The following is a 21,453-nucleotide window of genomic DNA, read 5'->3' as shown; positions in this document are numbered from 1 at the left end:
TGTTCAGTTCTGTGGTGTTCTCATTTAAAATGTTTTGAGCATACTACACTTTTATATACCTGGCTGGTTGCTGCTCTTTCTCTTGAAAAGGCTGGTTCTCTGGTTGCAGATATACTGCACACTGATCTATCATCTTCTTTCTGACAGAGGTCAGCCATTCCAGAGGGGCAGGGGGGAAGCTGCAGCCTTCAGTGTTTGATAAGAATGGCTGTTCAAAACTTGTCTCATTAAATAGGATGTCCTTGACAACATCAAGCTGTGCTTTCAGGGTGGCAAGCAGAGGTCCCTGTCATCCAGCTGTGCAAACTGATGTGAGCCTCTAAAGCAGGATGGTTCTGACAGCCACTACATAGCCAAGGGAAGCCCTAAAAGTGTCGTCGTTCTAGGTGCTTCACAATATCACTCACGCTAAACAAGCTTTCAGAGGTGAAAGCTCCAATTTAAGTGGCTAGATTGAAAACCCACAATTCAAAATGGTGACAAACTTAATTTGCCAATTAGCTCATTACTTTGTCTACCTCTAGCGATACCACTTCTTTTCTAGTAGTTTCCTGCAGGGCATCCAGAAAACAACTTGAGCTGCTTTGAACCAGGCCCTCTTAATTTGGCATCACATCAAAGAGATCCTTGTTTAGGCCCAATTAACAGATGAGGATGAATTAGCCCTGAGCTACTTATGCAGTCAACAAGTGACTTAGTACCTTTGTTCTTAAGCCCACAAGATAATTGTTTCCAGTAAGGTTCTAGCGCCAACGTGTCAAGACAGTGAAAGATCTCCGGAGAGTGGGTTCACAGGGTTTTTCATTCATAAGTGCCCTTTCCTCGGTGAACGGAGGCTTTAAAAATAATAATAAATTAGACTACTAGCCAGAGTTATCCATCCCTCCACCGAGGAAGCTATGCTGTGGAACAGGAAAGCATTGCACAACTGTTCTTAGAAATCATTTGTTGGTAAGGTGTGGCAGGTACACCTTTCAAAGAGCAACAGCGAGCTCACTTCTGCGGCATTCGTTTCGCCAAGCTTTGAACGGCTTCCTGTTGTGATGCGGCTAGGAGAGCTCTCTCAAAAACCATGCAATACTCTTGTGATATTTCATCTCTTGTGTCAACCAAATCGTTACAGCTCTGAAATACTCAAAAGGTCTCCCTTGTCAGTTTGATTTATGTCTGGGGGTTCAGCCCATTTGCATTTCTTTCATGTGACCCAAGGTTTGCTGGCCCAGCCCAACATGGCACCTCCTCAGGCACGTGTTGTAAGTGGGCGATACTGTCAAGTAATCCAGTTTCCCTGCCTTTCTCAATACTTTACCCATTGGGCTCACGCCATTCACCCCACACCCAAGCAATAGTGAATATAGCGTCATGACGTCAGCTTTTAAACAAAGCACTCTTCATAGGAAGAATGAGCTGGAACCAAAGGTTCCTTTTTCCTGTTGCCAGAAGGGAACCTTAACCCTAATTCTCCCCCCCCCCCACACACACATATAAGATGTTTCCATAAATATTTTGAAATGGGTCTTGTTTTCTCTGCAGCAGAAAGGAGTCTTTAAACAATACAGGAATGTTTTTAAGCTATCGGCCCCTTGCAACCAAGCAAAGATTCTGGGGTGCCAGGATGGCAGCTGACATATCCACCCTCTGGAGGTGCATGCCTGAGGATGCTTGGCTCTTCACTGTTTTCGCACACTAATGCCACATCCTGTAGAATTCTATCTACGCTAAGTTACGCTAAGACTAGACCATGTCATTATAGAGCGGGCAGGTTTAGTCATTGTCTGAGGACTATTCCTGCCTCCGGGTCTGGTCCTGACCGGATGGATACTAGAATCAGCAAGGGATACCCACATGACCTGAAGGTGCTGCTGTGCAATGCCAGGTCAATGATTCATAAGACCACTGCCATCCATGACGTGATCATGGATGGAGGATTTGACCTGGCATGTGTAACAGAGACTTGGTTGGATGAAGCAGATGGGCCTGTTCTTGCCGCTGCTTGCCCACCAGGTTTCTCTTACGCACAGCAACCCAGGTCATGTGGGCGGGGAGGGGGGGTTGCAGTGATTTTTAGGAAGTCATTAGTTTGCACCAGGCGTCCTATTGGGAAGACCCAGTTTTCTGAGTGCATGTTCTGGAAGTTGGGCAATAGGGGCAGTACAGGATTCCTTTTGGTGTACCGACCTCCCCGCTGCACCAAGGATTCCCTGCCCGAGCTGCTTCAGGTCGTGGCGGATGTTCTCCTGGAGACACCTAGTTTGGTTGTCCTAGGGGATTTTAACATCCATGCCGACACGACCTTACAAGGGGCCGCTCGGGACTTCGTGGAAAGCATGGCCTCCATAGGGCTGTCCCTGAATAAGTCTGGCCCAACCCATAGCCGTGGACATGCCTTGGACCTGGTGTTTACCTCTATGGATGTTGGTGATCTGACACTAAGTAAAAGCGAAACGAAAGAAGTGTCATGGTCAGATCACTTCCTGGTGCAACTGGACTTCTCTGCGACCCATCCCCTCTGCAGGGAGGTGGGACCAATTCGGATGGTCTGCCCCCGCCACTTAATGGATCCAAATGGTTTCCAGAGAGTGGTAGGGGATGCTTTATTCCATGTTGATGGCCTTTCAGCTGATTCCCTGGTGGCCCGCTGGAATGTGGAGTTAACCAGGGCTATTGACTGTTTGGCTCCGAAGCGCCCTCTCCGATTGCATGGAGCCCGGACAGCCCCATGGTTTTCCACAGATCTGAGGGCAATGAAACAATCGTTGAGACGGCTAGAGCGCCGGCTAGAGCAGGAGCAATGAACAACGTTATAGTTACAGTGGTACCTTGGTTTACGAACTTAATCTGTTTCGGAATCTGTTCTTAAACCAAAGCGTTCTTAAACCAAGGTGTGCTTTTCCATAGCAGCGGGGGACTCAATTTACAAATGGAACACTCTCAGCAGGAAGCGAAACATGGTCTGCTTCCAAGGTAAAGTTCACAAACCAAAACACCCACTTCCAGGTTTGCAGCATTCTTAATCCAAGTTGTTCATAAACTAAGCTGTTCTTAAACCAAGGTACCACTGTAATTGTGGTAGCTTGTCTTCACTTACCCCACCCCACTGCCCTGCTCACCATTCTTGCATTATGAATGGTCTGTGTCACTGTTGGGGGGGGGAGGCCAGAATGGGCCAATACAGTGGTACCTCTGGTTGCAAATGGGATCCGTTCCAGAGGGCCGTTCGCAACATGAAAAGTACACAACCTGCAGCGGCGCATCTGCACATGAGCAGGTTGCGATTCGCCACTTCTGCACATGTGCATGACGTCATTTTGCGTTTCTGCATATCCGCGAGCAACGAAACCCGGAAGTAACCCTTTCCGGTACTTCCGGGTCGCCGCAGGACGTAACCTGAAATAACGTAACATGAAGCAGACATAACATGAGGTATGACTATATATATGGACCTACCATCCAACCAACCGTCTTAGGGACTCCACTCCAGATTTGTGTAGAGTTTACCCCCTCGCCTTTTCTTCTTCCAAAGATGTCCTGCAAGGCAGCGGGTACAGATTTTTTCCTTGGGGTTTACTCCCAAAGCCTTTCTCATGGACGAGTATAGCCACAAGGCAGAGAATGAACTACCCGTCCTCTAATACCCCATATACCCCAACACAGCCTGAATGCTAAATATCACCGCTATCGCCACATTCAATCCACTGACACAATTTAGTTGGAACCAAAGAGTTGGAAAGGACCCCAGGAGTCAAGTAGTCCAACCCTCTGCAACGCAGGAATCTCAACATGCAATCCCCTATCCAATTTGATACCATACCAGACCTTGCCTAGCTTTCCAAATTATTATTATCATCATTATTATTATTCCCCACCCACCTGGCTGGGTTTCCCCAGCCACTTTGGGGCGGCTCACAGCATATATCACAACATACTAAAACATCAGTTCTTAAAAATGTCCCTAAACAGGGCTGCCTTCAGATGTCTTCTAAAAGTCAGTATGTTGTTTATTTCCTTGACATCAGAAGAGAGGGTGTTCCACAGGGTGGGTGCCACTACAGAGAAGGCCCTCTGCCTGGTTCCCTGTAACCACGCTTCTCGCAGGAACACACCCCTGCATTTGGTGTCTCTCTCTCTCTCTCTCTCTCTCTCTCTCTCTCTCTCTCACACACACACACACACACACACTTTTCATATTTTGGGGGGCAGGTATGGAAAACGCTTGACCCTCCAGATGTTGATGTACTACAATTCCCACCATCTCTGCCCACTGGCCGTGTTGGTTGCTGCTGATGGGAGTTGTAGTTCAGCAACTTGGGAAGAGCCACAAGTTCCCCAAGTTCTCTGTTTTACCAAAATTGGCATGAGATTCTTTTCATATGTGCCTCCTTACCCCAGCTGGGGAAAATATATTAAAACAAATAAGACATTCTAACTCATTTTAATTTTCAATTAACCATATTAGCTCATTTAAAAGTAGACTTCTCACAATAGCAAGCATGCCGGTTTTACATCTCTATATATAGAAACACATTAAGTCCAGCGGTGTGTAATCCAGTAGTGACTATGGAAAGACCAAGCCTTTGCAATGCTCAACTTGTGCAAGAGCAGCAACCCCGGCGTCTAATTTACTAATTTGTCATGCAGAACGAGTGACTGTCTTTACACCCTATCAGGTTCAGATCAAATATTGTAACCCACAATTAATTTTCCTGAATATAAATAGCGAGCGACAATCTCAGAGAGTGTCAGTGTTCCCTTGCTGTGGTGTGAACACCCTACGCGGAATAAACGTGTTGGTTAAATTTCATCTAAGGAAAGAAAACGCTCCATCCAGGATAATTCAGCAAAGGGGTATGTGTACAGTTTCTTTTTCCCCTGATTAATTTGGGATTTCTGAAAGCTCCCAACTGATTTGCCTAAAGTCTGGAATTTAATCCAATGCTTAATTTTCATATCAGCAAAGAAATCGTGTGAGGGGGAAATAATGGGCACAAGCTGTTTTTCATGACTAGGAAGTGAGTCCTTTTCCTGCCTATCTACTCTATCTATCTATCTATCTATCTATCTATCTATCTATCTATCATCTATCTATCTACAGTGATACCTTGGTTTACAACCATAATCCATTCCGGAGGTCCGGTTGTAAATCAAAACAGGTGCGCTTTCACCAATGGGGCCTCCCCCCCAAAAAAGGGTTGTAAGCCAAAAAAAATGGGTTGTAATCCAAAAAAGGGGACACACACTTCAGGGTTTGATGTAGTTGTAATCCAAAATGGTTTCAAACCAAGGTACTACTGTATCTATCTTTCTTACTGGTGGCTATTGGGGCTGGTACAGTTGAAGTTAGGGAGGTTGGGAGAGCCCAAGAGTAGACCTGAGTGCGTAAATGGACCAGCTTTCACTGTGTACCACCTTGTATCAAAATATTCCAGGGCGGTTTACAAATAATAAAAAGTTTATTCAGAAATAAGGCCCATGGTGTTTCAATTAAGTGTGCGTAAAATTCCAGCCAAGTGGCCCATTAATGAATGGGTCTTAAATGCACACACACACACACACACACACACACACACACACACTCAGAGAGAGAGAGAGAGAGAGAGAGAGAGAGAGTATATACACAAACATACCATTGCTACAGAAGTCTCCAGAACACCTCAGAGCTTTTTATATTTGTTTTCTCTCACCTTTGTGGTCTGAGTCCTTAATGCTGAATAATGCCACAATTTGACATAATGTGTTGCGTGGCTTCTCATTTCATCTGTGCAAGACTACCTTCTTCTTGTGGTACAGTTCCACCCAATTTAAATGTACTGCTTAAACAACTCTCCATGCTTTGAAGTTGTGTCTTGGCATGGACAACAGGTGCTTGGATTGAACCCAGGCACAGATAAAGCCCTGCCTTCAAAGCATGCGCCTCATGTTCCAAAGAGAGCCACGTCAGGAGCTTTCAAAGGAAATTGGAACGATAAATCAAAGCTCTAATGAACTCTGCATTGCATTATCTGTGAATCATCATGAGTTTCCTGGCATCTAAAATGTAGGCTGTGCTAGGCCTTGCATGCTGATTGTTTTGACATGGATTTGACTAGTCCTTTGAAACAAGAAAAAAAACCACGGGCTACAATCTTCAATTCCCAACAATTTTAGCAGGAGTCAAGTGTCTACTTAACTCTCTTCTGTTCAAATTAGTGAGACTTAAAAAATTTCTTCATTGACTGGATTGTACCCTATATTCTATTGATGATAACTGTATCCCATGAAATTGATTTCCATCGGCTACCTGGGTGGTGGCTTAAAATATTATTTGTTTCAGATCTGATGGTTCCAGGAGGCAGCTGTCCACAAGACACTGGACAGTTGGTATATACCTATTATACATTTTGAAAAGTCTTTTTGTCTGCTCTGCATTTGGACACCTCTTAAGATATCATAACCAAATCTTGGATGATGGTTCTGAGATCAGGGAGCAGGTTTTCATCTGTGTTTGATTGCAGTTGGATTCCATTTTAAACCAAGATGGCGGACTGGCACTTTCAAAGCTGCACTGTTTCTTAGAATAACTGAACAATGCTAGATACAAGGCTTCTAGTTTTTATTATCAGCCAGTTGGAAAATAAGAATGACCATTTTAATTCTTATCGTTTTTATCATTAAACGGATTTCTTACCCACCCTTCGCCATAAGGTCCCAGGGCAGATTGCAACAATATAAAAAATCAATATTTAAGTTAGAGAGATCACCAGAACTGGTCCTACCATTAGGCAACAAGAGGTAGCTTGAGGAAGGCAGAAGACTTTGGGGTTGTGCTAAACGGCAGCATTTGTCTGTTGTTTAGGGCAACTACAAATGTAACATTATTTGAATGGCCCTTTAAGGCACCTTTAACAAATTCCCAGGATTCCTTGGGGGAAGCCCTGGCTCCTAGATTGGTATAAAATGGCTTTAAACGGATGATGTGGATGTGAGAAGACAGAGAACCTGGCTTGATTTCTTGTGGTCAGCTTCATCAAAAGCAACCTGCTGAGACTACAAATCAAAATGCAATTTATGTTCAACTTCACTTTCAGTTTGGCAGCACTGCTACAAACCCAAACGTTTGGAAATGGTTAGCTGCCCCGCTTTGCATGGCCAGGAACACTTGATTCTCACACAAAATCTGCAGATCTGAAAGGTTTCAGGTCACTGAACGGATTTGGTTATCAAATCTGATTTGTGGTTTCTGTGACATTTCAGCAGCAGGGGTTTCCATTTCACATGGCCCTGGCGAGTGCCAACCATGCTGGGTAGAAGGAACTGAAAACTGGCTGTTTCAGAAGAAATAGCTCAGGGGGAAAGGAAGTAACCATTCCCACTTGAAACATGACTAGGACTAAGCCTATCATGAACCAAAATGAAGCTATCTGTCTCAGGAGGCAGACTAGGAAGGGCAGCAGATTGTGTATCCCCTCGCCCTGCTGCGATCCCAAGGACAACCAGGCTGCCAAACTGAATGTGTTTCAAGGTGCCATTGCTAGCAGCTGCCTGGCTGAGCAAAGCCTTTCAAAATGTGCCTGGTGTCCAGTGGCGTAGCGTGGGGGGTGCAGGGGGGCCGGCCGCACCGGGCGCAACATCTGGGGGTTAGGGTTAGGGGGCGCAAATCCACGGGTTAGGGGGCGCAAATTACTTGCCTTGCCCCGGGTGCTGACAACCCACGCTACGCCACTGCTGGTGTCTCCGCAGTCCCTGAAGTCAGTAAATGCTGGACCCTGCCTTGCCTTAAGGAGTGAAATGGCTTTGGCTGGCCCTGAACATGACCCATGATCTACCCATCAGCTTTTAGGGTTGCACCCAATGTTTGTCCTACCCATAGAAATCAATGAACATGACTAATAGGTATCTAAAGCCATTTGCACATACCAAAATACGTATTTTATCAAAATAATTGTTGAACTGAAATACAATTAAGAAGAACCCTTTACATTAATAGTGAAATAATTATTAAGCTCTAACTTAAGATGATTTTTTTATTTACAACAAACTTAATAATGCAAGCACATTGACATTTGGCAATAACAAAAGTTCCTTTAGAAACACAATTTACAAAGACCCATAATCTGGTATCTAGAAACTTGCTATAACATGAAATAATGATAGGTGTAAATATACGATGCAAACAACTGATAATTATAAATAGCAGAATATAGGCACCCTATATATATAGAAATGAGCAAACCAGTGATATTTTAGGGAGCAGGCTAGCAGGCAGGGCCCATTACTTACACCATAGGAGCCTACACAACACAAAACACTCTTGCTGTGTGTAGCTTTTATTTTGTTTTTTATCTTCTATTTTGGAAATGTACATCCAGGGGTTTTTTTCCTTTTAAGTTTTTTGGGTACCCCCAAGAGAGTGGGGCCCTAAGCTATAGCTTGTTTAGCTTATACCTAAATCCGGCACTGGGTCTCACTGATGAGTCACAGATAGCTGGAGACAACTCTGTGGGTCTAGGCTCAAGGGATGCTTACCTGGAGTGGACATGCCCACTCCCTCTCAAGCTGAGTACACACTAAATCTTCACGACGCATCCTGGGCACATTACCCTCCTCAAACAATACTAGGCACTGTGGTTTGTTAAGGGTTTCTGGGAATTACAGTTCTGCAGGAGGTAAAAAGGAGGAGGGACACAGGTGGCGCTGTGGGTTAAACCACAGAGCCAAGGGCTTGCCAATCAGAAGGTCGGCGGTTCGAATCCCCGTGAGCTCCCGTTGCTCGGTCCCTGCTCCTGCCAACCTAGCAGTTCGAAAGCACGTCAAAGTGCAAGTAGATAAATAGGTGCCGCTCTGGCGGAAAGGTAAACAGCGTTTCCGTGCGCTGCTCTGGTTCGCCTGAAGCGGCTTAGTCATGCTGGCCACATGACCCGGAAGCTGTACGCTGGCTCCCTCGGCCAATAAAGCGAGATGAGCACCGCAACCCCAGAGTTGGCCACGACTGGACCTAATGGTCAGGGGTCCCTTTACCTTTAAGAGGTAAACTGTGGTGCCCTGAATTCTTTGACGGTTTGAATGTGCCTTAAAGGTTCAGTGTGTACGCAATCTCAGCCTTGATTCTTCGGTGATTTCCACACATTCTGCCTCTAGGGAATACTTCCCGTTCTGCTCTGTCTGGTGTTGTGCAATCCTTGCATGTTGCAGGGGAAGATGGAGAAGCACATTCCACCCTGGGCACACAATCTGCTCATGTCAGGAAATAGGCCAGGCTTACTTGGCTTTGCCATCACGCTCTTGCAAGGCAGGAGTTCATTAACTACAAGTGTACCCTAGAACACACCTTGTGCTCTTTCCGCATCTTCCACTGTGGATAAAAATAATCAGTAGTGTTGGGCATAGCTCCTCTTCCTATGCCCTCCTCCCTATTAAAGTGGGGTGCTTCCCACTTTATGGGATTTCACACGCAGGCAGGGGCCCAGAACGTAACCCAAGCATAAGTGGGGAGAAGCCTATATAGCGTCATCTAGGTCAACCTTCCCCATCTTGGTGTCCTCCAATCAGAATTCATTGCAAGGTGAAGTGTGTGAGGAATTGAATGGGGTGGGGGGGTTGGGTTGGAGGAGAGGCGGAAAGAAGAGCAAATTTGTCCGTGGCTAGGGGGCGCAATCTAGCTATGGCTCTGACCAATATATCACAATGTCTGAGAATAAGGATGCAACTACGGTATGTAGAGGTGAACTGCATAATTTCCTGGGAACTGTTCCTGCTTAGAGGTCTGAAACATATACATTTTCACTTACCTTTAACATAATGTTGCAACTGCTATTTAATAGTACAGTGGTACCTCAGCTTAAGAACTTAATTCGTTCTGGAGGTCCGTTCTTAACCTGAAACTATTCTTAACCTGAAGCACCACTTTAGCTAATGGGGCCTCCTGCCGCCGCCGCACCGCCACTGCACGATTTCTGTTCTCATCCTGAAGCAAAGTTCTTAACCCAAGGTACTATTTCTGGGTTAGCGGAGTCTGTAACCTGAAGCGTCTGTAACCTGAAGCATCTGTAACCCGAGGTACCACTGTACAGAGCAACAGGGCCAGGAGGAATCCTCAGAAAAGTGACAAGTTGGCTTCACGGTTTTTCCCACATCACAATTTTATTTTTTTACATACGACACACGTGATATTTCACAATATATCGCCATGTTGAATATTACAAAACTGTTACCATGATGTGGACTTCAAACCGATTTGGGGCAATGTATCAATACATCGCCCAGCCCTAATGACAATATTGGCCATTTGCTTTTTAGTTTTTTTACTAATCATATTAATAATTCTTGTCATGAAATTTGTGGTTTTTTTCATGATTATGCCCTGAGGCTGCTTTCAATCCAGACAACCTGTTTACTGAGCATTCTTCCAGATTTAGGAACATAGGAAACTGCCTTATACCAAGTTAAGACCATCTCATCATCATCAGAATGGAACAGGATTTCTTTTCGTCCTAATTTTTAAGCAAACTGGAGTTCTAGTTAATCATAATTTTAATAATAATAATTTATTATTTATACTCCACCCATCTGGCTGGGTTTCCCCAGACACTCTGGGCGGTTTCCAACAAAAGATTCAAAATACATTAAAACATCAATCATTAAAATCTTCCCTAAAGAGGGCTGCCTTCAGATGTCTTCTAAACGTCCGGTAGTTGTTTATTTCTTTGACATCTGATGGGAGTTCAACAGCAACTGGAAAGCCACAAGCTTCCCTCCCTCACTGTACTGTGAAATCACCCTTAATGTCTGCTTTCTGCTCCTAAACTACTTACTAATCTAGAAAACGTTCCTTTCTCTTAATCTCATGATTTACTCAGCAGGTTTTGCTGAAGGGCATGATGCGGAGACTAGGTGCACTTTTAAAAGTCTCAAAACCAATGTATTTTTTTCCCCTCCCACTAGACAGCAACATCTAACCAGACTTTGTGAAAATGGAAATGACTTATCGGCCTGTTGTCACCACCCAGCCACAATGCCACACATCCACGCGGAGTTTTGAGTGGCAGACAGACCTCTGTGACTGCGGCAGCGACTGTCGTGTCTGTGAGTGAAGTTCAAAGATTTGGGGTTTTATGGTGTTGTGGGACTTTGAACATCAGCCACGGTTTATCTGTACTATAAAACAACAGCCAACCTCTCTCTATAAAAGCCAGTCTCTCAGTGTTCCATCACACACTACTGTGACCATTCTCAACTAGGAAGGTGGGCTTTCCATGCAGGGGAAGAAGTGTAGCATCTGCCACTTTTGTATAATAATAATAATAATAAACCCCACCCATCTGGCTGGTTTTCCCCAGACACTCTGGCCAGCTCCCAACAGAATATACAAAAACACAATGAAACATCAAACATTAAAAGCTTCCCTATATAAGGCTGCCTTCAGATGTCTTCTAAAAGTCTGATAGTTGTTTTTCTCTTTGACATCTGGTGGGAGGGTGTTCCACAGGGTGGGCGCCACTACTGAGAAGGCCCTCTGCCTGGTTCCCTGTAACCTCGCTTCTCGCAGTAAGGGAACTGCCAGAAGGCCCTCGGAGCTGGACCTCAGAGTCCGGGCTGGACGATGGGGGTGGAGACGCTCCTTTAGGTATACTGGGCAGAGACCGTATCTGCTCCGTTTGCAGTCCAAGTGCTCTCAGCTTGGGGTGCTGTCAATTATTGGGCCCCTTCCAGGCCCCGGATATCTCTTCTCATGGTTCTTTGCCCTTAAATTGGATCTGGATTGGCAGTCCTTCAAATAGAGGACTGTATTCTGTAAAATGGGACACATGGCAGCTTAAAGGGAGGTGTCAGGAAGGGGAGAAGAGGCACAGCAGTCTCTAGAATAGCTACTTCCTCTGGCAAGTTGTGAGAAACCAACCCTGGAGCAAGACTTGTACAAGGCCAGCCAGCTCCCCCATTGGCTTCTCAGAGAACTTGGTCCACCTGAGGTGAGGAGCTGCAGTCCCCTTCTCTGCAGGGGCGGAGCAAGGTGGGTGCGGTAGGTGTGGTCTGACTGAGGTGTCACCTCCGAGGGGGGTGACAAAATGCTGTGTGGCTCTCAACATCTGTGAGAGACGCCTTGGTGTGCTTTGGCTTACCGCTGCCAAAATGACTCCCCTGTAGGGCGGCAGGCAGACTCCTCGTCACGATCCCCGCTAGAATAGCTCAACAACTCTGGCTCCCAAAATGTGAAATAAAGTCAAACCACTTTTGCAGGCAAAAATTTCAGTGGGTGGGTGGGGTGACAAGAAATTTTCTGGACCGGGTACCACCTGACCTTGCTACGCCACTGCTTCTCTGGCCATTAATATGGTGTTGCAGAAAAACCAATAGTGACTGAAGGCTGCTCTGGCAGTGCAGGTCTTAAGATGTCCAGGTCCAGCTGACAGATTCCCTCCCTAGCATATTATAAGATCAGATGTCACCACGCCCCATTAATGGCCCCAAGTGGACCCCTTTTCTGTCCCTGTAGGTGAGAAGGGCAGCCACTCACTTATATAGGGAGAGACGAAGCGCTGTACAGGGTGACCCTGGTGTGGCCTATATGGTCTGACCTTCCCTCCCAGGGAGATTAATTATTATTCTGCACAATAAAAATATAGGTGTTGCTTGTGTTCCATGGAAATCATTCACAGGGGCAAGCGTTCACATAACAAGCCAATAATTTTCAGTGATTCCTAATGGAAAATTTCTAATGCGTCCTGACCATAGAATTTTTACTCCCAAAGACCCACCCCCCAAAAATCCAGGAAAACACAGGGGAAAATGCTCTGATTTATCCGATTGCTCCCCCTCCCTCCATTCCTCAGCCAACCAGCAAAATGCAAATGAGGAAGTAAAAATGCTCTTCTGTTTGGATATCTGAATCTGTGGAGTGTATAGCAAGGCTTGGGTACGAATCCCTCATGTTTGGATAAATGAATTTTTGCTTAGTGAACTTTTACAGAACAGAATGTGTGTGTCTTTACCTTTTATCTAAGCCTCCGCTGCCCTTGGCCCTTGGCTCTGTGTGTGCTTATGTCTTGAATTGCACACACCTTTGGCGAGTCTTTGCAAACTCACAAACAAGTTTGGCCAACCCATCATGATGACTGATAATTTCCAGTTGCATGTAGTAACTGCAGAAAGAAATCCAAGATGCAAGGAATTGTTGACCCAAGAGCAATTGGTGCCAGAGAGTAATTTGGGAGTTAGGGAACTGCCTTCCCTGAGTCATTTTTGTCTTCAGTGATGGGCAGTGACTTTCCAGGGTTTCAGACACTGGGCACTCCCAGTCTCGCCCTGGAGATACTGAGGATTGGATCCTTAGGCCTTTTGTCTGCAAGATAGATGATCTAACCCTGAGAAGTGGTCCTCTCTTTGAAAGTGTTTCTTCATCTCAAGACACCGTGCCTCTAAATGCTTCTGAGACCAAGCAGTGAAATTCCATTGGCTGCGTGAATACTAGAGGGTGAGAAAATGCTAACCTTTGTGTTTGATTCCCCCCTTCTCTCTAGGTCTGTGTGGAACATTCTGCTTCTTCTGCCTAGGATGCAAAGTTGCCAAGGACATGGAAGAATGCTGTTGCTGTGGACCGAGCGTCGCCATGAGGACTCGCTACCGGACTCAGTTTAGGATACCGGTAAATTACTGGATAGGGACGCAGGTGGCGCTGTGGTCTAAACCACAGAGCCTGGGGCTTGCCGATCAGAAGGTTGGCAGTTTGAATCCCCGCGACGGGGTGAACTCTCGTTGCTCAGTCCCAGCTTCTGCCAACCTAGCAGTTCGAAACCACCTCAAAGTGCAAGTAGATAAATAGGTACCACTCCGGCAGGAAGATAAACAGCGTTTCCGTGCGCTGCTCTGGTTCACCAGAAGCAGCTTAGTCATGCTGTCCACATGGCCTGGAAGCTGTACGCCGGCTCCCTCGACCAGTAAAGCGAGATGAGTGCCGCAACCCTAGAGTCGTTCGCAACTGGACCTAACCTTTTAAATTACTGGATAATATTTGTGTTTCGCGTTTCCAGGTTGCTCAACAAACACTCCCCAATTAAGTGTTGTGCAGATAACATCTTAAATAAAGAAAACCAGCAGAGACTGGAAACAGAATGATCCATCCATCCCTAATCAAAATACAATTCAGTCTTCTGCTATGAAATTTTGCTTTCTTTTACTCTCTGCAGGGATCCATCTGTTGTGACTGCCTCACCACCACTTTCTGTGCTCCCTGCAATCTTTGTCAGCTCAAGAGAGATATCAACAGGAGGAAGCAGCTGGGGATATTCTAGAAAGGTTTGTGATTCCCGGTTTACAGCCTAGGAGCAGGGGTGCAGGGTGGAAGGGGTGATAAAAATACATTGTTCTTCGATGCATTCTCTGTTGTCCTTAGATATGACTGGGGGACGGGGAAGAGGTAAGGAGGGACCAATCCCAGAATCCCAAAATATCTGCCTTGTGTCAGGCTTTGGGGAATCGGCTTCCTCACCCACGGCCGTAAATGAGCAGATCAAACAAAAGAGAATTCTTATGAGTTCCTTTCTTTAATAAACACAGTGAAGGACAAAAGAAAGCATCTAACCAGAATGGTGGTGCTCCCAATTAAGCTCACTCCCTACTCCGTCCCTATTAATCTACATCACTCCTAAATCTTGTAATCTGAGCTTGGAACCTCTGTGCTTTCTGTTCTGACACTTTCTGAGCTCTCCAGGACTTTAGGGAAGCAGGTGGATACTATCCAGAGACTGTGAATCTGTTAACTCTCTCTCTCTCTTCCAGTGTTTCTTCTGCTAGCTGTTCCCCATCCAATATTTCCCAGCTTCTGCCTTCTGCACTATGCCCCTCTGCAAACCACTGTTCCAAATCTATACTGTCCTCCTGCTCCTGGGAAGATTCAGGATCCGGATCAGGGGGAGGGGAGGCTCCCACCATTCCTTCTCAGTGCAGCCCTCCTCAGCACAGACTCTGACACCTTGAAATTCTGCAAAGCAAAAGTCCCCTGCTATGAGTTCATGACATCGCCTTGTGATCCATTGCCAGATACTGGCCTGGTCGTAGAATCATGGAATTGTAGAGTTGGAAGGGACCACGATGGTCATCTAGTCCAACCCCCTGCAATGCAGGAATCTTTGGCCCAATGTGAAGCTTGGAAGAGTCTCATGCTCTACTGACTGAACTATCTATCCCAATTAGCTTTATTCAGCACAATAAAAGTGGGACAACCCACCCCTCCCAAATATTTGTTGTACAGGATTTCAGCAGAAATTACCAGCAGCCCGAAACCTTTGCTGGAGCAAACAGTACGGAACGCGAGATTATGTAAAATGACTCTGACACCATCGTTAGCCCACACTTCTCAAACCCTATGTGCAATTTATGCTTATTCCCGTTATCGTTATGTAACCTTAATGCACATTTGATCTTTGCCCAGCAGGCTAGTTTCTACCCAGAACTCACACACCCTTCTCTTATCCTCCATGCTTGCAAGCAAGATCAGTATCAGGTTTCAAGGACGCATCGCAGGTGGGCCAAAACATTAAAGAGAGCCTGGAGCAAGGCCAGCGAGTGGAGGGGACATGGGGAGCAGGTCCTGAGAGTCCTGAAGGCCTGGGAGACAGGACTCCATTCAGCCACCTTTTCCCTTTCAGCAGGTTCATGAGACTGACATAGGTTCCACTCCCCTCAGTTTTATAGCTTCCTGGCGGCGGATTTTCGCCCTGCTTGTGAGGCCGCACCTCTCTCCTCAGCGAACTTTTCAAACGCTTCTGCTTTTTTCAATAAACATTTACTAGATATTATCAAGCACGCAATACATCAAGGTCAAGGGTGCTGAGGTGTCAAACAGTTAAGGCATATTACTGCCTTGGGCTGTAACCCTGTACCTGTTCACCTGGGAATAAGTCTCCCCACTGAACTCAGTGGGACACTTATGAGCAGACAGTGGTGAGGAACATCAAGCCCAAGGGCCCTCCACATGGGAGTTGTGGTCCCCAAACGCCAGAAGCTACCTTAGACAAAGTCAGACCTTTGGTCTATCTACCTGAGAACTGACAGTGGCTCTCTGAGGTTCCAGTTGGACAGCATCCCTAGCCCTACCTGGAGACACCAGGGAACCAGCGGCCTTCTGCATGCAGGGCAGATGCCCTCCCACTAGGCTACAGGCAACAGGGTGGTCAGGTGTGGCCCTGATGATGAGAGGAGCTATCAAGGACTGGCCTGATAGCTACCTGGCAGAACCTTGCATGCCACAGCTTCCTGCCTCTGTATGTGCAATTGTGCAATGCCCAGCTCCTCCACAGAGGAGGAGCACGTAGGTCCTGGGGCAGCCATAGGGAAGCATGGTCCAAAGCGTCAGAGTCACAACCCTTCATTCATCACTACAAGTCCCAATTTACAGCTGGGAACCCCTGATGCTAAGGGCCACTTCCCATGTTACCCAAGAGCTCGAGCTCAGGGCTACAGCAGATGCTTTGCATGCAAAAGGTCCCAGGTTCAACACCCAACATCTCAAGGTAGGGCTGGGAATGTCTCCTGCCTGAAATCCTGAAGAGCCTTTGCCCATCAGTGTAGACAATACCAAGCTGGATTTACTGGTGGTTTGACGTCTTCTGGTCCCTTAATGAAGGACCACAGTGCTGAGCCAACAGTTTCAACAGCAACTACAGGTTGTCATGAAAGTAGAGCTTCTATCCAGCATTTGAATAATAGAATCATAGAACTGCAGAGCTGGAAGGGACTCTACGGGTCATTTAGTCCAACCCCAAATCTCAACTAAAGCATCTGTGGCAGATGGCCTCGGTCCAGTATACCTGAAGGAGCGTCTCCACCCCCATCATTCTGCCCAAACACTGAGGTCCAGCGCCGAGGGCCTTCTGGTGGTTCCCTCACTGCGAGAAGCCAAGTTACAGGGAACCAGGCAGAGGGCCTTCTCGGTAGTGGCACCCGCCCTGTGGAACGCCCTCCCACCAGATGTCAAAGAGAAGAATAACTACCAAACTTTTAGAAGACATCTAAAGGCAGCCCTGTTTAGGGAAGCTTTTAATGTTTAATAGGTTATTGTATTTTAGTGTTTTGTTGGAAGCCGCCCAGAGTGGCTGGGGGGGACCCAGCCAGATGGGCGGGGTATAAAGAAGAAGAAGAAGAAGAAGAAGAAGAAGAAGAAGAAGAAGCAGCAGCTATCCAACCTCTGCTTAAAGACCACCAACAAAGGAGAGTCCATCATCTCTCACTGTCAAACAGCTCTCACTGTCATAAAGTTCTTCCTGATGTTTAGTCAGCATCTCCTTTCTTGTAGCTTGCATCTGTTGGTTTGGGTCCTACCCTCCAGAGCAGGAGAAACCAAGCTTGCTCCATCTTCCATGTGAGAGCCCTTGAGATATTTGAAGATGGCTATCATATCTCCTCTCAGTCTCCTCTTTTCCAGGCTAAACATACCCAGCTCCTTAAATCGTTTATCATAAGGCTTTGTTTCCAGATCCTTGATCATCTTGGTTACCCTCCTCTGCACATGTTCTCATATATATATATATATATATATATATATATATATATATATATATGCTTTCGTAGATTTTCACGGGTACAGGAATGCAGGTTTTGGTGTCTTCGGGTGTCTTCCCGTGTAAGAGTTGGGGTGTCTAGGCGACGTTTCGACGAGGTCTCACTCGTCATCTTCAGGCTGGTGCTTTCGGCTTCTTGTTACTGGAACAGAGCAGGATCTCAGTGTTTGAGTTCCTATAAATACTGTTGAGGGGGTGTGGTGTATAGCCTCCAACGTTCTGGGCAGAGGGGAAGTTCCCAGGTTAGTGTGCCTTTTCTTCTTTTGTTCCTTAATTACTTGAGGGATATCTTGAGTGATTTCTTGAGTGATATTCTGAGTACCACTTAGGTGGGTCATTAAGTGTGGATTAGTTGCTAAAGCTTTCGTGTCTTGACCTCTTGAGCTTGTGAAGAGTTTTTCTGAGAAGATGGCTGTACTGCACTTAGTTGTGCTCTGGCTTGGCTTCGTGTATAGGGGCGAGCTGTGGTTTTGTGCCCTGTGCCAGCCAGATCTGTGTAGGGATTGCAGGGGGGTGCAGCATCCGGAGGTGCCACTATGGTTTGGCTACTGGATGGTGTCTGTAATTTATCTGTGGAGAGGGTCTGGGTTTGGGTCTGGTGTGGTTGATTGGTGATGGCGTTCTGTGTGCCTCTGGTTCTGGTGTCGGTTTTTGTGGGGAGGGCTAATTTCCAGATGTCTGGCAGGCGGGACGTGTCGTCACGCTTGTTCATGTTGTGAGGGTGTTTCTCTATCTCGATGGCTTCCATGATTATTCTCTTGTGGTGATGTTCCATGTTAAAGAGCAATTTGGAATCTGCAAAATTAATTTCGTGTCCTGTTTCTTTCATGTGTTGGAAAAGAGAGGAAGTTTTTTCTTCTTTTTTGACGGCATTCTTGTGTTCTGCGATACGTGCATTTATTCGTCTGTTTGTTTGTCCAATGTACGTGGCTGGGCAGACTTTGCAGGGTATTTCATAGACCCCTTGGTTTTCCAACTGGATTTTATCTTTGGGGTTTCTGAGGATATTGGCTATTTTTTGGTTGGTGCAAAAGGCTGTTTTGATATTGTGTTTATGGAGGATTTTGCTAATTTTATCTGTAGTGCCCTTGATATAAGGAAGGAGGGCCATGCCATTGTTTTCTTCTGTGTCTTGGTTTTTGGGGGGTGTTTCTTTTTGGATTAGCTTCGTAACCCTGTTTTGCTGGTATCCATTGGCGATTAACACATTTGAGAGATTCTGTAACTCAGTTGTCAAGTGGTCTTTGTCAGCCAGGCGTTTGGTTCTGGAGATGAGAGTCTTGGCTACGGAGTTTATTTGTGCAGGGTGGTGGTGTGATTGTGCATGTAAGTAGCGGTTGGTGTGTGTTTTTTTCCGGTAGATAGTGTGTCCTAGGGAGCCATCAGGTTTTTTGTAGATTAGGACGTCAAGGAAGGGAAGTTGGTTGTTGGCTTCTATTTCCATAGTGAATTGTATTTTGGGGTGTAGGCTGTTGAGATGTGTGAGGAAGCTATCTAGTTTTTCTTTCCCGTGTGGCCAAATTACAAAGGTGTCGTCAACATATCTGAGCCAAAGTTTGGGTTTGTGTTCTGACTTGTCTAAAGCATTGGTTTCAAAGTGTTCCATGTACAAATTTGCGATGACCGGTGAGAGGGGTGATCCCATAGGTGCTCCTTCTATCTGTTTGTATCTTTGTCCCTTGTGGATGAAGTATCAAAACAGCCTTTTGCACCAACCAAAAAATAGCCAATATCCTCAGAAACCCCAAAGATAAAATCCAGTTGGAAAACCAAGGGGTCTATGAAATACCCTGCAAAGTCTGCCCAGCCACGTACATTGGACAAACAAACAGACGAATAAATGCACGTATCGCAGAACACAAGAATGCCGTCAAAAAAGAAGAAAAAACTTCCTCTCTTTTCCAACACATGAAAGAAACAGGACACGAAATTAATTTTGCAGATTCCAAATTGCTCTTTAACATGGAACATCACCACAAGAGAATAATCATGGAAGCCATCGAGATAGAGAAACACCCTCACAACATGAACAAGCGTGACGACACGTCCCGCCTGCCAGACATCTGGAAATTAGCCCTCCCCACAAAAACCGACACCAGAACCAGAGGCACACAGAACGCCATCACCAATCAACCACACCAGACCCAAACCCAGACCCTCTCCACAGATAAATTACAGACACCATCCAGTAGCCAAACCATAGTGGCACCTCCGGATGCTGCACCCCCCTGCAATCCCTACACAGATCTGGCTGGCACAGGGCACAAAACCACAGCTCGCCCCTATACACGAAGCCAAGCCAGAGCACAACTAAGTGCAGTACAGCCATCTTCTCAGAAAAACTCTTCACAAGCTCAAGAGGTCAAGACACGAAAGCTTTAGCAACTAATCCACACCTAATGACCCACCTAAGTGGTACTCAGAATATCACTCAAGAAATCACTCAAGATATCCCTCAAGTAATTAAGGAACAAAAGAAGAAAAGGCACACTAACCTGGGAACTTCCCCTCTGCCCAGAACGTTGGAGGCTATACACCACACCCCCTCAACAGTATTTATAGGAACTCAAACACTGAGATCCTGCTCTGTTCCAGTAACAAGAAGCCGAAAGCACCAGCCTGAAGATGACGAGTGAGACCTCGTCGAAACGTCGCCTAGACACCCCAACTCTTACACGGGAAGACACCCGAAGACACCAAAACCTGCATATATATATATATATATATATATATATATATATATATATATATAACATATACGTTCCAATCATTTAACATAACTTCTTACCTTGTACAATATTTTAGACTTCCGTCAACAGCCTCTGAAGATTTTCCATTCTTTATCACTTGTTCTGCTTTTCTTGATTTCTCTATTTATTTCTCTATTTTTTATCACTTTTTATCACTTTATCACTTGTTCTGCTTTTCTTGATTTCTCTATTTATTTCTCTATTTTTAATTGTCCTTAGCTAATAATTCTTTTCAAAGTCTTCCTTGCAATATTTCACAAAATCCTCCTTACAGAACCTCTTGCAGTCCTGCTAGCGTAATCTGTTTATCACAATTGCTTTTCAAATATTTACTCCAGTCCTCTAAGAATCTCTGGTCCCGCAGGTTTCGAATCCTTCCTGTTAATTTATCTAATTCTGCATAGTCCATTAATTTCATTTGCCATTCTTCTTTCGTCGGTAATTCTTCTTGCTTCCATTTTTGTACCAATAATATTCTTGCTGCTCCTCTGCACATGTTCCAGCTTGTCAACATCCTTCTTAAATTGTGGTGCCCAGAACTGGACACAGTGTTCCAGGTGTAGTCTGACCAAGGCAGAATAGAAGAGGACTGTTACTTCTCTTGATCTGGGATAAGCATCAAAGAATCATAGAATTGTAGTGTCGGCCTATGTTGCTGCTTCCAGTCCCTTGGCCTTGCTTCAGTCCAATTGCTTAAGTGCTTAATGTTGCGCCATTTGACTGGTTACCTACCTGGAAGCATTATAAATAACTATTATCTCTTTTGTCCTATTTTAGGTGTTCCTGCATTCACTAACCTGCATATTTGTGTGTCCCGGAACTTGATGTATTTCAAAACCTGGTGTTGAGATTTCCGCTCTGCTGCAGTACAGTGTTCAAAACTTGGTAGTCATCTAACCAGAAAAAATACAGCTGAGACAGTTATTATTCGTTTTTAGGGGGGTGGGGAGGTTTGAAGGCTTCTGGGCCAATTGCCAGAATTTGGGGCTGATTGCTGGGTTATTTTAAGTAAAGGCATAATTTGTTTAAGAGAAGTCGCAAAATGCCAACTCCCAGATCCATTGGAGACAACCAGATACGGACTGCATTCCATTTGCTACGCACCCGAATAAGCACACTTGTATTTTTTTTTATAAGATATTTATTGAAAATTTTAAAATACACATAAAGACAAA

General features: G+C 45.5%; 1 protein-coding gene across 1 annotated transcript; it reads left to right on the top strand.

Moving 5' to 3' along the window:
* Positions 1–4,687: 4,687 nt before the first annotated feature.
* Positions 4,688–21,395, top strand: LOC310685989 (placenta-specific gene 8 protein-like). Its single transcript, XM_083459148.1, has 5 exons — positions 4,688–4,845; positions 10,918–11,058; positions 13,491–13,615; positions 14,157–14,265; positions 21,056–21,395. The coding sequence occupies exons 2-4, from the start codon at positions 10,947–10,949 to the stop codon at positions 14,259–14,261; spliced, it is 342 nt and encodes a 113-aa protein (XP_083315274.1). The 5' UTR covers positions 4,688–4,845; positions 10,918–10,946; the 3' UTR covers positions 14,262–14,265; positions 21,056–21,395.
* Positions 21,396–21,453: the final 58 nt, after the last annotated feature.

This window comes from Podarcis liolepis (assembly GCF_965112155.1).
Source record: "Podarcis liolepis genome assembly, chromosome: 9".
Classification (NCBI taxonomy): Eukaryota; Metazoa; Chordata; class Lepidosauria; order Squamata; family Lacertidae; genus Podarcis; species Podarcis liolepis.
The sequence above is the reverse complement of the archived record's forward strand: the minus strand, read 5'-3'. Positions and strand labels throughout refer to the sequence as shown.